Raw genomic sequence first — 18,006 nt, forward strand, 5'->3', positions numbered from 1 at the left:
CACTCCTGTTTCTGGTCCCCTTCATAGAATCACATCACAGTCATGCAGTTTTGTACAAAAGCCACAAACAAGATGCAGAAACCAATGCATCTGTGCAGTAATGTTTGTTTCATCCAGCTTTTCAGAGGCTGAACTGCATTGTAATTTTTTTTTTTAAGTCAGAAATGAGACAGCGCCTCACTCTGTCTACAGTTATGGCACTACATTTATGGCACTTGATATCTAACAGCACTAAGATGATGATGATGATAAACAAAAATATCATCAGCCATATAAATAATTACACACAGGAAAACATGTAGTCTATATTACACAGTGAAATACAGTCATTTCACATGACACTGCTTTATGTAAAATAAATTTACATCCTTGCCTGTTCAACAATTCATTATTTAAAGATACTACATTCATTTAATTCATATTGATGACAGTACAAAGAGATACATATGCAGAGCCAATATTATAGATATATCTGCATCAACACCTGTACAAATAATTTCACATTTCATCATATGATTTCCTCATTTTTTCATTATGCTGTTTCTCACCACGAAAAAGAAAGGAAACTGGCAACACTGAGCGATTGTCAACAGCTGTTAAAGCATTATGACTGGAACAAGATATTTTGTGTCTCATTTGAAGCCATCTGTGTTTGGCGTTAAGTCTTGAGTCGAAATGAACTTGCAGTGTTGATGAATAGATGGCAAATAGTTTGATATGCGCAGTAAGAATGGATTACATAAAGGAGTGGTTGGGGAGCTCAAGTCTTTTCAAACTGACTGTGATAAAAAGACAAAATAAAAGAGCAGCACTCATTTCATATAATATGTAAATTACGGTAATTAGAAATGGAATTAAGAAAAAAATAGAGCAGTCGGTTGCTCGATCAATGGCAAAGTGAACAACATATTTATTCTTACATTGTTTTTGGAAAGCAATTCACAGTCTGAATTTTTGCATGAAATGGCACCTTCTACATGTGATCTCTTTAATGTAATCTATTAAATAAAAGGGATAGCTATTTGTAACTGACTATAGGCACTTTGGAATATGAACGTAGGAGATGAGAGAAAAAACAATTAAAGTGTAATTTAATATATGCAGATGGCATGAGGCTCAGGGAACTGAGAACATCTTTATTTTTAAGACGATGGGGCTTGAGTCCTACAATAAAAGCACGTATAAAGTCATAGCATTATGGGGAGCTTGTAATAAAAGGATTCTGATAATTATTCACCTTTTTATTTATTTACTTGTATCTGATATGTTACAACCGCTTCGGTGCAGGCTGGTAGCCACTGCACTACAGTTCTCACCTAGTTTGGCATTGTGTATATGTGTGAGTGTCTTCGTGTGTGTTAAATCGAAATACTTACCTACTCAAATATAGTAGGCAGGTTATTTCGGGTCTTCGCAATTAGTGATGACATCTACAGATTTGGGCTCCAGTTCATTTTCTTTGTAAAGATCATTACAATAGTGAATTTTGTAAAAGAAAGAAATTGCAATCTTGACACCTAAAACTATTAACTATTTACAGTCTGCGAGTTTCTTTTCTCCCCCCCCCCCCAATACATCTTTTGACATACTCTGTACTTATGGCTGATTGTATAAAACTGTTTAAATAGAAGATGAAACATTTAAACAATGAGCATTTGTACAAGCAAGGCAAACTGTTGGCTGTTATCAAATTTGGACCGATCAGGTCCAATCAGACAACCTGTATGGCACTTTTTAAGCACGTTTTACTTTAGACAACAGCCAAAAACTACCGTAATGATGTTTTTGGCCCCATTTTTATTCTTATAAAAATCAATAAGTGGGTAATTTTTAAAATCAAAACACTGGTCGGAAGGAAATTCCTTTCCTCTGCTTAAATAAATTGAGTAGAATTTTTCTTCAAAGTGATCAAGTGCATCATTTGTCATAAAAGATCTCAATCTAGAGTGTCGGGTAACATACTCAAATAAATTACATGAGCAATTAAAATTTGAAGTATGAAACCCAGCTATGTGCCTCTACGGAATTGCCAGAAAAATTGTGTTCTACAGGATAAACTACATTATAGAGGTGTGACTGAGCCATTTTTGTCTGCTCTGGTTGGTCTGGGGGGGGTACATAAGTGGAATGGCACCTTGACATTGACCTGGGCCAATCAGATGCTCAGGTTGGGAGACTGATGTTGGCGTTCTCCGCCAGCGGGCTGGACATGCGTATCTGCGAGCTGCTCTTGCTGAGGATCGATAGCTGGGTCCCTCCGTTCACTCCGCTGCTGGCCAATGAAGGATGCCTCTGCTGCTTCAGGTCCACAGCAAAATACCGGTTCACCGTCCAGCTGCGCCATTTCCTCTTGATCTCCGACTGCACCTTCAGGGAGAAACTTCACAAGGTCATTTTTAATGTCTTTAAGCTGCACCAGTTCCAGAAAGGAACAGCACATTCAAGTTATGTGGGTAACGCGTTGCTTGGTATTTTATTATTTATAACGATTCAAGATCTTCATATTTTCCATCAAATGTCAATAATTAGATTTGACCATAGGTTCTTATTCTATTACAAACATTGAGCACTGTGGATGAAGCAAAGTGTTTTTGTGTGGTAAAATAGTAGTGCACATATTTTGATATGACTATGTTGAGTTCTGTGTACAGCATTTAAGAACAGTTCTAGTGTTTCGGCATCAAAACAAGGTGTTGATTAATGACTGACATGACAACAGGAATGTGTTAAAACTTACCTCCCCATTGAGGAAACAGTAGAGGACAGCAACAACAAAGCCCTGAGAGGGAGAGGGACGAAAAAAGATTAAAAAGTTAAGGACATTTTTATTTTATTTATATCCATATTTTTTATTTTGATAATGATGTAAACAGAAAAATATATAAAAGTGTGAGATCAACAGTGTCACCTGTCTTCAAAATTATTCATTATTATGTGTCTTAAAGTAAGAAGGAAAATGTTCCAGAATTCCAGAAATTGCATAGATCTATGAACGAAAGGATTTTCAAAAGGTATCTTCTCTAACTCTAAGCAGACTTTATGTAGCTGGCAAAAAAATAAACAAAAAAACAACAACACATTTTATACAGAAAAGGTATATGTCTCTGACAATCCCACAATACAATTCATCACACTGTCTCGAGAACAAATTACCCTTTATATCAGGTACAACACAAATTGTTGATTTGTCTGAAAGGTCAATTTACTGAAGTCGAGCACAGACGTGTGCTTTAGTGATTCCAGGATCCCTGTTGCTATAGTAATCCCTTTTATGTGAGTTTTGCTGTGTTTGTCCACTTTGCTTAAAAGTGTAGGATTCTCAAGAGAGTTCTTGAGAGTATCCAGTTTGCCATCTGGACTTAACTTTGGGTCTGACCAAACCTGGATCACCAAGATGAAAATCCAAGAATATCAGTTCAGTAATATATTATCTTCAGAGAATGACATCTCCTCTTCCTCTGATTTGAGGTTTGAGGTGGTGCTGTGATGCAATCGGGCTTTCCAGTTCATCTACTCCTAAGGCAGAGGAGCCAAAGTGGGACTCAAGTTCCGTTTTAGAACAGCCACCACAAAGCTCGCCAGATTTTCCAAACTCTCGTCTCATTGCGGTCTTCCTCCTGGTCTTCCTCCTGCTCTTCCTCCATAATTGAAACTAGGTGTTCATGGAGCTGTGAAAAGATACCTGGAAGGATCCCAGTCCCAGCTCGAAGACCAGCCTCTCCTTCTTGCTGACATCTTCAGGTGAGAAAGCGAAGACGGTGTAGTGAATACCAAACAGAGGGATGAGCAGGAGGGTGGAGCGCGCCAGACGCCTACACGCACACACACACACACACACACGCACACACACACACACACAGAGAGAGAGAATAAGTGTGTATCTGTTACAACCAAGCAGAATGACAGGTGTTATTTGCTGAAGTGAGATGATGTGAGATGATCCGAGACACACGAATGACATTCAGGGTGCAGGGCATCATCCTGTGACAGGAAATACACAAATCTGAATGAATTAATCCACAGATGAAAATAATCCCCAACAACTGGAAAACATTAATCTATTGCTCATTTTTAAGGATCCACATACTAATTAAGAATGAATGGGCGTGGCAACATCCGACAGATAGATCAGGAAAGTCAGAAGTAAAGAGTGTTTATGCTGTATTTTGTTGTAATGTTTGGCCATAATCAGATTAATTCATTCATTCCTTTTTGCTTAAGGACAGAGGATGGATTCAGTTTCAAAAAGCAGGTGAAGGTCATCGTAAGACTAATTAAGCACACAAGATCTATTGTGTATCTCTGCAACATGTATAACGCAGCAATACACAATTTCTGACACGGTAAAGATACAGAAAGCCACAACAAACGACAACCTTACAATGATGAAGGACCAATGTCAAACTCAGTGGTTTTTACAGTACAGTCCAGGTCCTATAAGGAGAACAAGAAGCAGCATATAGCAAGTACTCTGAACTCTTTCATTGTGAGTCATTGGAAAATGGAAAATTGGAACAGATGAGGAAAAAGGAGCTGCTCAATGAGCACCAAAGAAATAATAAAACCAACAGATTTCACTTTTTTTTGAATTTGTCAGCCGTGATATATTCAGTGAACAGCATACATGCATCTCTTATGTCTTCTAGAAGATGAAGACGTGAAAGGTAAACGTAAGTTACATCTACCCACAGAGGTGGCATCAAGCATGCCTGTGTCCATGCATGTAGTGTCTCTATTTGGTCCTGATGCTGCCACCTGTTACCGTTATGCAAAAAAAAAAAAAGGATGACGGAGACATCAGATGCTTTTTGTTTCACACAGTCTTCCACCTTTTTTGAGTAAAGGTTGTGCAGCTGTGATGGTTAATAATGTCAGAGGATGGGCTGTTACAATGAACGTCGTTACGAGCAGAGGAACACAAACATGGCTGCAGTGTGTGTGTGTGTGTGTAAGAGGGGATATGCATTCAAGATTCAGATGCAAACATGGGGTGTCGTACGCACACACTGACACAAACACACTCATTGACAAACACACACGCCTACGGTCACGGACTCGGACACAGACACAAACACACACTTACAGTGTGATGGTGGATAACTCTGACATCCTGCACGAATGCTGCACAGCCTGAGTGGGCTCACTGAAGCATTTCTGAGCACAGCTGCTACACATCACAAAGACAACACAACAGTACAACAAAGACAGTGCCTTTAGGGACAAAGACACACAGTGTCACGCAAACACACGCTCACGCATCTTTTCACTTGGCCACGCACACACAGGTCTAAGCAACAGATAAGGATGACTTTATCTCCAGGGATTCAACAGACACCGTCCTCTGGGAGCCGAGCAGGATGGCTGCTTGGCTACAACGCAACCCCATAACGAGACTCCAGCTTCCTGTTGACGGGCACTATAGACGAGTGTATTATAAATGCTTAGTTAAACATCATTTCTATGTTTCTAAATATTAGATAGTAGTTTATTTAAAGGAACAATTGTACTGGAAAAAACAGTGCTAAAAAAAAAGAAGACTTGCCAAATGTTTACTTCTCACCTCCAAATGAAAAAAGCTGGTGTTATTCTGTATTTTACCTATCATCACAAATCCCATGAAAACACTGCACCCAGTAATGTGTTAGTCCTTTCATTACTGTCGGCTTCCCTTGCCTGTTTCAGCCTAAAAAAAATCAGTAGATGTTAGTCAGGGCACGACGCATGCTGCAGGTTCATCACAACAGGAGGTAAAGGTGATTTCAGTTGTTTTCAGCTGCAGCTTAACACAAGCGTGCGCAGTGATGACTTAAAATAAACTTTAACCAGTCAGTGTGGTTAAGTCATGCTTTTATTAGATAGTGGAAAGTGGAGATCTATAAATCAGAGTACAATCAAGCTTTGGCTACACAGCCAATATTTGTTAGTGGGACCAATTCATTTCACATTCATTCAGGGATTTGGTGATAATAATGAACAGAAAACAAAATCAATATTGCTAAATCATACTTATTGTTCCTATGGAAAGTGTATAAACGATCTCCAAATCAAGCTGATGAACTTTAAATAGTAATTCCTAGAGGTGCATTAGTACTTTGCATCACTGCGTTTGATTTTCTTACAGGTAAATGCTGGATTCGTTTCCTCCGATGTCAGGAGACTGCAGCTTCTGGACAAGGATGATGATTATTCCAATGAAGAGGACAAAATTGATCTGAAAGAAAATATATATAAAACACAGATGATACAAATCAGAGCGTTAAAATTATATTCCAGTCAGTCATATACCGGTATGTAAAAACTTTATGAACATCATTCATACCATAATGGAGGCCACGACTGGTCCCTTGATCACCCACCAGAGGGCAGTGTTCTCATTTGTATCCCAGCATCTAGAGAAAAAGGACCGCAGTGCGTTTCAGTGATGATTCCACTGTTCCCCATTCCCTTTTCTCAACACTTGTCACTACATCGCAACACAAAATATCGAACCCAATGGCCATTTCCAGAGAAGAAGAGTAGACCAGTGGCTAATACAGGAGTATATAATTTAAAATGGAGGTAGACCCAACAAAAGTTGAAATTATTATGTATTATCTGTTTTAGGATTAGACACATCAGGCTGCTCTTAATCAATTACTCAGAAACTGCTGGAGGGCTTTCATGAAACCTGCTGGAAGAGCAGGCTGTGTGCCAACAAAGGAACCGTTAGGAGTATAGGATAAAGGCAGGGATCCAATATATATATATATATATATTTATATGTATTCATACCCTGAAGGCAGCCATTTTGATGTTGATGTCTTGTTGGAATTTGGATTACAGTTTAATTTATTTAAAAGCCAGTGCTTGGCATTCACGGAGGGATGTCATCTTTTAAGTGCCTTCCTCTTGTGGTTTGCTCGGGTACAAAGAAGCATTACATCATCTATTTGTTGTATTACAAGCAGGAGACACAAACCAAAAGGTGAAACCTGAATGACGCAAAAATCAAACATAAACCAACAAGACATTGTTACACAGCTACTGGAGGGTTCGACTTGCATCGTACGACATTGGCATCTTACTTAATCTCACGAAAATCATTGTTTCTAGAATCTGATTTGATTTAATAAATGACCTCCTAGATTCCTTCATCTCAATAGAGAATATAGATTTTTGGGTGAAATTTGCCTTCAAATTCTACAGTCGCAAAGACAGAAAAAGAAAAGCTAATATATTTGGGTCAAATAAATATTTTAAAATCTTATCACAAATATTAGAGTTGTGGGTGTTATTCATCACATTAAGGAGGACTCTGCGTATTTGCTGAGATATACTGTGAACATGCAAAGAGCTGACTTGCCTTTTTTTTATTATTATTATTATGAGACTAAAAATTAATGTGGAAGAGGTCTTATACCCGGTGTCATGAAAGTGGAGCCTCAGAACTGCCCAGACGGTGACACAGATGGTGGGAGTTCCTGTAGAAACAGAAAGAGTGAAGACACTGGTGAAAATACCCGCTTGTCAGAATAAACTCTTATTTGATGACCAATGAGGGTAATTGTTGTATATCCATTACTCCATTCAGAGTATTGGGAAATCACATACCACAGCAAACTATTCCTATTTTTTATGATATGAGCACATTTAGTTTAAACCTCAAAGGTCTGAAGAAGTAAATGTATGCAAAAATAAATTTTACCAAGTCTTGACCATTCTCTGAATAGGTGATTTTAAAATGACTGATAATCACTTACCCCACCCTACAATGGTGTACCAGTAGAAGTAGCGTCTCTCGGGAAAGAAAGTCTCCACCAGCAGGGTGAAGAGATACAGACCTTCAATGAAGAGCCAGAAATAGTTGGACATCACACAGTAATGGAAGAAAACCATCACTGCTTTGCACGCCACCTGCATGTGGGAAACACATCGGGAGGTGCATCAGTGGAACAAACACGATCCAAAACGTGTTTAACGTGTTTATTATCTCATTTGAAAGCATGTTGATGCAGAGTCAAAGCGTTAAATACACGTTTTTTCGTGCTTTCTTTAAAATGGTGCAAGTTGATAAATGCCAGCTGGACAAGTGGATCTAGTCTCCATAGATCATTGTCAATGGAAGGGTGCAGTGAGTAGAACCGTTTCAGGTAGACGGCGCCAAAGGCAGCATGTTGATTAAACAGTCCACAGCCTGAGTCGGGTCAACCAATTACTGCACTCGTCTGGCTCCTGCTACCATAACGCCACAGTTGGTGACCCGTGGTGACCGCGGCTAAAGCAGTAAGGCAGTGGGCCTGACAAAAAGGCCAAAGCTCCCATTGATATGTTAATGAGACTCCAGTAGATTTCCACTGGCCTTGCCGAGGCCATTAGCGTGCCTAATTAGGTTTATTTATCATGCATGCGAAACAAGAGTGAGCAATATGTTGCTACTGTCAGAGGCTAAGAGCTTGTATCTGTACTCAGCTTGTATTAGTCATGTTTGCTTTTTGTCACATTTGCATGCAATAGAAGTCCCTTCAAAGGTGCGTATCAGGAGGGGAGACTTCCTACATTCACCAGATCAGCCGTGGTCACATTTTAAAGACATGCTTGTAATGACGTCTTTAAATAATTCCGTCTGGAAATGATTACAATAATAATCTTGAAAACATTTTTGCTGCCGCCAGTACTTTGCTAACTTCACATACCGAGTCAGGATCCACCGGTGATCATTTTGGCAACCGCCTACAATAATAAGCCTCGTTCTGCAATTACGTTCTCCGGTTTGAATTAATGAAATAATCACCCTTCTGAAATGTCAACAAGCCACTCATTTTTCATTTATTAAAAACCAAACTCAGCAATTGTGGTCGTTTAATGTCGCCACTGAAATGCAAACTCATCAGGTCTAGATAACATTTGCATTTCTAGACGTATATAGGAAGGGGCTTCCGTTACTGACGGTGTGCACGAAGCAGTGGTCGCTGTCCTCCTGAGCGTACAGCACACCGTCCTTGATGAAGACAGATATGGCTCTCAGGATGAAGGACACAAACAGGTTCATGTGGATGAAGTTCCTGGTGCAGTGGAGCTTCCTGGAGGGAAGAGAGAGAGAGAGAGAGAGAAAACATATCTGATCTTGTTTCATTAGTGTAATAACCTGGTGTAGCTGGATTAGTTGAATCGTGCGTCACTGGCTCTTCTTGCTTGACTAACTGTCAATATTTACAGGCATATGCCCTAACCTGTCTTGTATTGAGAGAGCGAGAGACAGAGACAGAGAGGGAGAGAATACAAATGGAGCAGAGGATAATGGGAACAGTTTGCATGTTGTTGATCTGCAGTAGTGTTGCCGACTCTGGGCTAAAGGCCACGTGTCAATTCAGAAATGCAGCAACTTATCAAGACGAAGACAAGCTTCCCAACTGCTGAAAACGGGAACGAGCGCACCCCCTGACCCCCCCCCCCCCCCCAATTACAACCGTGACTAGCACAGATTCATATGTGTATTAGAAATATAAAGCAGACTTAAGGTATTGGTAATTTAAATATGGGTTATATATTGTCATTAATCAACTTACAATATTAGCACCCACAGAAGGTGCTCACAAAAGCAGTAATTCACGTCGTTAGGCTGAATATATTTTTGTTATTTTGGCTGGATTCAAATAAAAGTTTTCTGAGAGAGATGGCATTACAGGTTCTATTGTTCTCACCTGAATCTGCAGAGAATGACCATCGCTGTAGTCAAAGACACCAGCGACGTGCTGTAGCCAACTGTGTACAAGGCCTTGACCGAGGCGTAGTACATGTCCTGTTGTTGGAGACGGGGCGTTAGTTGTGTGTGCCATGTGTGTGTATATGTGCTAAATGTCATCGAAGATTTAGATGAGGTCATACGGGTTTGGTGGCATTGTCATCGGAGAAGCAGACGTCCACGTAGTGAGGGAAAGGTTCAGACCAGCCCTCTTCGGTGCAGTTACGGCTGACCTTACCGATCTCTGAAAGCGAATTATAAAGCCTGCGTTGACACTTGGATGAAATACATGCACTGGGATAATCATTAAAAATACAGATTAGAGACAGTTAATCACCATCATCAGGTCCCATGAAAGCATGGAAGAGCTCTGGGCAGTTCACCACCACAACTTCACCAACACTGGCCGTCTGCCAGCATGTCAGGTTATCCCACAGCCATGGGCACACTGAGGAGCAGAGAACCAGATGAACAGGAACACAAAGAGGTCAGTGCACTGCGTCTGTTTAAATATATTTATACTGCTTTATTACAAAGAGCAGCTCTTTCTTCTTAACTTCAGGATCCTGTCATAGCAGATTCATGTAGAAGCTTCGGAAGGAGATTAGAACAGACCACTGATATAATCATCATCATTTTTAGTTCTGCTCTTCATGAGGAAAATACACGAGTATCCGCCAGCCAGATATTCCAATGAATATGAATGAACAGAGATGAAAGATGCTGAGGTTCTCTTTGTGAGTGACCAGGTTGGATAGGATTAGAGATGAGACAAGAAGGGCAGTAAAGGTTAGACATTTTGGAGATAAGGTCAGAGAGACCAGACTTTGCTGGTTTGGACATGTCCAGAGGAGAGACAGGGACTATATCGGTAGAAGGATGGAACTGCTAGGGAACAGGACTAGAGGACGACCCAGGAGACGATACATGGACGTAGTGAGGGAGGACATGAGAGTGGCTGGTGTTGGGGAGGACGATGCAAATGACAGGGTGAAGTGGAGAATGTAGATTTGCAGTGGCGTCCCCTGACGGGACAAGCCGAAGGTACAGTTTAGCCAAATATTAGCTGCCCACCCACCACAAGTGTCTACCTAGCCATTAGCAGGGCCACCGCAACCTTTGCTCATTCAATAAGGCAACAAGTGGTTCACCCTGAGAGGCAGCAGTCAGGGCAAAATGTCAGCAGATGCTTTACTGCACCACCGGCTGCTGCCTTCAACTCTTAATACATGTTATAATATCAAAGAGCAACTTGATAGCAATACAGCAATTACAGTTGAGTGAGATGAGATTTATTTTTTTATCAACTCACATGGCCTGCTCTGAATTATGGCAGCTGGGTGGAGAGAGGACACAATTTAATGAGGTCCTAAAATAGAAATAAATCTGAATCTATACCAGTAAAGGGGAAAAAAATTAGATTTTGAAAAACAATGGCGTCATCTGCCTGTTGCAGCCAGAAACAACCCAATAACAGTGTCACTGTGAAATAGACGAGCACATTTACAGACTGGACATTTAACCAATGAACTGAGACTCATTATGAAGCTCCATAAAACAAAGGGCAGCTGCTGATCTCATAATAATTCTCTGTAGACAACACATATAAGCATTCTGGTCCTGATTTAACCTGGCCAAATGTTATTGAATCAACATCTCCAAATTGAAGTTGATGCTAATTACGATGGCAGGAATAATTTGGAGGGCTGTTACTTTTTCTGAGGTGCACTTCATAATCCAACACCTGCAATATATCAAAGTCCATGTTTGCCAGTCAAATTATTATTATTACCATCATGCAATTTATATCTCGACAAAGGTGGAAGTCTGGTGATCTGTTTTAAAGAGACTGAAAATCACCATCGGAAGGAGGAGAGGGCGAATGGCGACACAGGACCTTAACTCAGGACATCAAGTTAATGTAACAAACATCAAATACATACAGTGTATGTTAAGTTACTGCTGTTTAGGTAAAAGACATGGTGTCCAAACAGGCTGAAGACATATTTTAATTAGGGACAGTTCTCCCATGAATTACTCTTTTAATTGCAGTCCTATTCATCTCTAGACATCATATCTCACACCCAATCTTTTCAGTATTGCTTCCACAGCTCAGGCCAGTCTTTCCTTCAGCCTTGCGTATTTATCTTCAACCCATCTCTCTCTCTCTACCTCTCACGGTGTTAGCACTTTTATAATAGGGCAGGTTTACAGAGCTCCAGAGGCAAGTCTGATTATTTGTGTTCATTTGCATGCTTTTTGAATGTCTTCATCAGGGCATCTGACTTTGCATGTTTTTTGAATGTCTTCATCAGGGCATCTGACTTTGCATTGTTCCTGGACATGCATGCATTGTGCGTGCGTTTGCAGACTTTCTCTGCTCTAATCTGTTTTGGTTCTGTCTGCTGAGCTGGACACAAAGCCAATTACCTGTTAAAGGGCAACTCTGAGGCAAATGAGCCGCACTGAGCTACAGAGGGAACGGCCTTAATAAAGCGCTGAGGCGGCATCACTCACTCAAGAACCCACAGAATCTTTAGCACATGGCATCAACACATATACTAGCCATGGGTAGTACATTTAAACAAATACATTTGGTTGTTTGAGGTTTTTTTTTGTGGCATTATGAGTCATGAGGTGCAACTGCACAGAACATTCTTAAAGCAACAAGAGAGCAGAATTTAAGTAGGCCTGCAATTATTGTCATTACTTTCCTTGCCGTTTGTGTTCTTGATCAAGAAAAAGGTTGTTTGGTCTATAAAGTTTAACAAAGCCTCCATTTGAAGCAGCAGCTGCTGGAACCAGAGTAGGTTTTATGTTTCCAGATCACATATCAAAAAGGCTTGTGACTAAATGTCTGTAAATGGACACAAATGAATTATCTGATAACTTACTTCTGAACACTAATTTAAGCGTTATGATTCATGGTGGTTTTTACAGCTCCAAACATAAATATGTAGTAATTTTCACACAGCCCTCCCAACCATAGTACCTCAGTTAGAAATATAAAAACAAATAAATCATGAGCCAGCTTTCAGAGATGAACCATTACCACAATGGTCACCAAATTTTAAAATAATTTAATGTATTAATTGTTTTGTCCAATGTCAGATTCTGCAAAACAGGCAATGATTTCTTGTTAGCAGAAATAAACAATAGTTCACTTTAAAAGGACAAGCGTAAACAAGGGCAAGTAAATGGTTGGGGGAGGCCACACCATGCGACTGGATGGTCCCAAAATAGGTAACTCAATGGAAAAAGTACTTATGAGACTAAAATAGGAACATGCCGCCTGATTTTCCATTTAAATGAAATACTGGACTCAACAAAGTATGCATATGATTTATTAATAAATTAAACGTGACCCGAAAGCTTTCTCAAAGACGGAAGAAAGATTTAAAAAAATACAAAACATATGGTAAAGCAGAAAAAGAGAAAATGTTGAGACTGAGATTTCAACCTAGTTAAAAACAAGCAAAATTATGCCTCTTCTTTCATTAAACATTTTATCATTTCAGGTTCTTTTCAAGGAGTCAGTGGCCGTCACAAGCTGAGTCACAGAGCAGGCTGGGATTTGCGGTCTGTTGGGGAACATTCGGTTTTCTAATGAAAACCCAAAGTCCGTAGCCAAGAAGATAATTGTTTCCAGGAATCACATACCAAGCTTCCTACTTTTCTGGGGAAAAGGACATCGTGACATCATAGACAGACATTTGGTTTGTGAACCGCAAACATCACTGGGGTTCTGTGCAACACGTTTTCAGGGTGATGTGCTTGAAACATGAACATGATAGAAAACATCACTCATCTTTCATCCTTACACAACTTTTAACTTCTGATCTGATAAAGTGAGTAATGCCAGATAGGCAAGTCTAGAAGCGAGCCCGATTATAATAAGCAGGCTTAATTCATCACAGTCTTCAGCGATGCGCATGTTTCATTAGCAGCTTTGTGCTTTCTGAGCAACCAGTAAACGATACAATCACAGACCAGGCATGGCAAATTAAGTCCAGATGGATATAACATGCATATGCATACTCACACTCATACATGCATACCAAGTGGCGCACATTCTCACTTACCTAAGTCAAGGTCATCAATGGGGTTGTGCGTTAGGATTCTCTCCATGCATTTGTCATGCTCACGCTTGATTAGACAGTGCTCGGACTCCGAGGCCACCTAGAAAGCACAGAAAATGACACAGCATTACAAAAAGTGACCGTACTGCATGACTGAGGGGCATGTTGAATACACTGAAAGTGTTTGCTCAAGCAAAGTACAACATACTACAATGCTTCAAAGAGAAAATGACTCTGGTGACACAACATGAAAATATTCCGTGTTTTTCTTTGTACTCTTCTCACTGATTTTATTGCAGGCATGAATTTGGTTGGTCAACAGTGACGTCAGGTACTTAGAAGGACAAATCACAGGTCAACAGGTTCCTTAACCAACTGCAGTTCCAAAACAGGAGAAAGAGAAGAGGACCTACATTTAACTAGCTAATGTACATGCAGGTGGATAAAGACATGGTAAACCTGCGCACCATAAAAAGAAGATACGGCTATAGCATGTCATGGAAAATCAGCTTTACCAAATATTTCTTTGCATGAATCATTCTTTTTTTTGTCTAGCCTATGTAAAACCTAAAGTCCTCTGCTTCTAAGCATTTAGAATAAATGCTTCTGATTGTGTTAGATGAAAGGTCAAGGGGAGACACGCCATGGGATGAAGGTACATGCTTTGTCTTTTATTTTCTCTCCTCCACATCTTGATTTAACAAGGTATCGGCTCTCCAGAATTGAGCTGGTTGACATTTTCTTTTGGCTTAATGCCAGTATCCAGTGCTTTTTTTTTATTTTTATAATTTGTGTCCAGGTTCCATATTATGATTCACTCAGAAACTCATCAAAACGCTGAAGCCAAATATTCTCAAATATATATTTACTTGTGACTACGACCAACAGAACGGAGTAACTGTCTACCCAGAATGATTGAAGTTACTGCTCGTCCCCATAACTTTCCCGCTTACTCATTTAGGCTTCTGTCTTGTTCGCTTCCTTGCATCTCCATCCTTCACTCTGCAAAATGCTAGGTGTAATACATCCCAGCGCTCTTAGCCGTGGCTGACTCACACCACTATCTGTGCTTTCCAATATGAATTCAGTTCAGGTCTTGCTGCCTTGATAAGATAGGGCATTGATCAAATGACTGTGAAGATATCCCAGTATTCACTTCCCTTCTTTGTCATGCCGCACATGGGAGAATGTTAAATCTTTACCTTGAATTATGTAAACAACACAAGAGCTACAGTATCTTATATCTGGTTTCTGTTGTGATTGCATTTCCAGATATCTGTGAATTACCAGGCAGCGACAGTTCCTGCCTCACCACAATGGCTGAACAAAAACACGAACGATATTTAAAGGACTCTCTTTTTAATGTCAGTCGTGTTCAGTAAAATGAATGCAAGCATCCATGTTGCTAAGCAGCAGGTAACCAGGCAAGAGTGAATACATATTGTAGGCAGGGCTCCCCAGAAATAAGAAATATTTGGAAGCAGATGACTAAAATCTGTTTGGCATGAGTGCCCACAGGCCTGAAGAGGACAGGATTCACTGTGTTATTCATTGATTTAGTTACATAGAATCCAGCAACAGTGGGCAGTGATGTTTTTGAGTTTGAGCTTACTATAGCTGATATTTAGGCCAGCGCGCCCAACTGGTTTCTCTTGTTTTTCCATATGGGCAAGTATGTCCTTCCATGACTGAACTTGACCCACCAGCTACCACAAAATAAAAGGGTCCTCTAATATGTACAGATTCTTCACACAACACAGATGTTACTCATTGTCGCTCTGACACACAGGTGTGTGCGGTGTGTGCAGGGCTAACTGGTAAAAATGTGCTATATTGTGGATCACACATCTTGTGTAGACACAGATGGGGGGTAAATCATTCAATATCTTGTGTGACTACCATTTGCCAACACAACTGCTCTTGATTTGCCACGTGAAAATGCTGGGCTTCGGCAGGATCTGGAACACGCTGCCCTACTCGAAGATTAAGAGCCTCCTAACGAAGCTCAATGGGAGAGACTGCAGGCCATGCAAAAGACTTAGGGAGTTATTGTAGTATTAGCAGATAATGGTGGTGGAGGAATGGAACCACAATGGGCGTCAAACTCTTGTCACTGTCTCTGTGCATTCAAATTGCAATTTGATTTTTTTTTCGCAGTACATGGACCTAGAAACAGTTGGTGCATGCAGATGTCACACATCAACTTTTCCACATTGAGTTAGACGCTTTTGAAAACAAGCATTTGCTCAGTGAAGTTGACTATATCGAAAAACTGCAGCCAGTTTAAGGCCCTCCTGAGGATGACAAGAATCCAGGGGAACTTCCCAGACACGGTCTCTGATGCACTTTGGCTATGCAAACCAACTGCTGTCTCAGCTGGACCTGATCTCATCAGTGCAGAATGTGCATTCCTGGGCTGATGTGGTTACAGCTGCTTATGAGTCTTACTGGATGCAAGAAACAATGCTAAAGATGGCTTACGGTAGAGGAATGGACATTTAGTTCATGTCGACAGCTGCATATTCCTGCAGTCAATTGTAGAGTCTATTGCAATGGACATCTGTGGCATTGTGTTGTGTGATTAACTTGCAAATTATAGAAAGAAATTTAATTGTGATCCCAATTAATGCACACCTGTACAGTAATCCTGTTCAACCTTTTCATACACGTGTTTCCTATTTTGTCCGGTGGCCCACATCCCTTCTTTCTCCATGCCATTTTTCTTCTGGCACCCTGGCTGCCTCCCGCTGACTTCCTTCCCTTGACTTGTTAATCTCATTTCTGTGGATGATTCTGTGTCTTTTTTTCCTGCTTTATTGGACTTTTCTAGATTATGGATTTTGCCTTTACATTCATTTTTAGGTTTCTCTTCTCTGCTTAAACTACTTGAATAAATGTTACTAGTACTACCTGTGTTCCATCCTTTATCAGTATTCATGTTAAGATAGGCTATCAATGTACTAGCTGTAACTTTACCTGGATATATATTAAAAGGATAAATCTCTAATCTATTTATTTGTATTCCGCTGTAAATCCAGCATGTCCTAAATATTCCCATCAGTTTTAATGATGTTACATTAAATTAATCACTCTAGCGGAAAGAAGAAATTAGGAAGGACCTTACTTTCATATTTAACAGTGGATTTATTCTAAAACAGGCACCATAGCAACAATGAACAGATAAATATAATTGCGCATCTTATTTTCACATACCAATCTCTCCTCTCCCTTGGACAGATCTCTGTTCAGATAAGATTTCTATTTGGAAGCTGCAGAGCCACATTTCTCTCTCTCAACGATTTTCAATGGCCAGATACTGTAACTGTGTGGCTCCCACAGCTCCTCGCAGCACAGATAATACAGCTCAAATTCAATGTCATTTAAACAAAACAAAAAAATTCTGCATCTGTGCAGCTCCGCTAAGGAAAGCTGCTTTTGTGTCGCATCAATGCACCGGATACAATTTGTCCCACGCACCTCACAAAACTCTTGTATTCTGCTTTGTATTTCGACGAGAGCGTCAAATAAAAGCGAGTCATAACATGGACATGAAGGTCTCCGGTCAGCCGGTCCATCTGTTATTGTTCTAACAGGCAGTCAGTATCCTTAAAACAGAGCTAATCCAGGATCTGTACCGTATGTTGATGTGCTGATGCGGCATATGGTGGTGACACTGCCCGTCACGTGAACACACTTGGGAGTGTGCAGATGAAAATGAAACAGGATATAGTGACACATTCCTTCATGCTCTTGGACATACGAATGCACAGACAGGCATTCTTCACATTAAATGGCTGCAAGCGCACATGCTACTCACCAAGGGCAGCAGGAAAATAGTCGCCAGGTAGCCTCTCATTGCCTCTTGTCTGAAGCTCTTGAATACGAAACGCTCGACAATGTGTCTGGTTGGGTGTGTTCAGAAGGACGCACTGAAATTATTCAACACATTTCCAGCATCAAGGGCTCTGAAATGCAACAAAACACAATCGTGTAAAAGAACAACAAACACAAGAGCATCATCACAGTGTTAACAGGAACAATAATAAGGAAGCCAATTTGCAGGTACGCAGCACGTTTTCCAGCTGTAATTGTAGTCGTTAAAATGATTCTGTTTTCGAAGATGCTGCTATTAAAATGAAAAAAATGTCCACAGTGTTGCCCAACATAGAAACATGGGGACGGCTTTGCGTTTAGAAAAGAAATGCT

The 18,006-nt window shown here is 40.3% G+C and overlaps 1 protein-coding gene across 1 annotated transcript; it reads right to left on the minus strand.

Annotated features, from left to right (window-relative positions):
- Nucleotides 1-2,163: 2,163 nt before the first annotated feature.
- On the minus strand, nucleotides 2,164-17,656 carry adcyap1r1a (adenylate cyclase activating polypeptide 1a (pituitary) receptor type I). The gene is made up of 14 exons (XM_068749091.1): nucleotides 17,618-17,656; nucleotides 13,804-13,900; nucleotides 10,059-10,169; nucleotides 9,865-9,965; nucleotides 9,681-9,778; nucleotides 8,927-9,059; nucleotides 7,740-7,893; nucleotides 7,400-7,460; nucleotides 6,320-6,389; nucleotides 6,120-6,211; nucleotides 5,084-5,167; nucleotides 3,683-3,812; nucleotides 2,738-2,779; nucleotides 2,164-2,367 (listed from the first exon to the last, which is right to left on the minus strand). The coding sequence occupies exons 1-14, from the start codon at nucleotides 17,654-17,656 to the stop codon at nucleotides 2,164-2,166; spliced, it is 1,416 nt and encodes a 471-aa protein (XP_068605192.1).
- Between the last annotated feature and the right edge of the window lie 350 nt (nucleotides 17,657-18,006).

This window comes from Brachionichthys hirsutus, chromosome 15 (genome assembly GCF_040956055.1).
Source record: "Brachionichthys hirsutus isolate HB-005 chromosome 15, CSIRO-AGI_Bhir_v1, whole genome shotgun sequence".
Lineage (NCBI taxonomy): Eukaryota > Metazoa > Chordata > Actinopteri > Lophiiformes > Brachionichthyidae > Brachionichthys > Brachionichthys hirsutus.

What these genes read in the sequence shown, in the direction of transcription:
- adcyap1r1a (XM_068749091.1), bottom strand. Translation starts at nt 17,656, where the DNA reads ATGAGAGGCTACCTGGCGACTATTTTCCTGCTGCCCTTG. An exon ending in GTCATTCTCTGCAGATTCAG is followed by an intron (nt 9,060 to 9,680) that starts GTGAGAACAATA and finishes TCTTCCCTCCAG; the next exon opens with GAAGCTCCACTGCACCAGGA. An exon ending in TGGGACTGGGATCCTTCCAG is followed by an intron (nt 2,780 to 3,682) that starts GTATCTTTTCAC and finishes TCTCCCTCTCAG; the next exon opens with GGCTTTGTTGTTGCTGTCCT.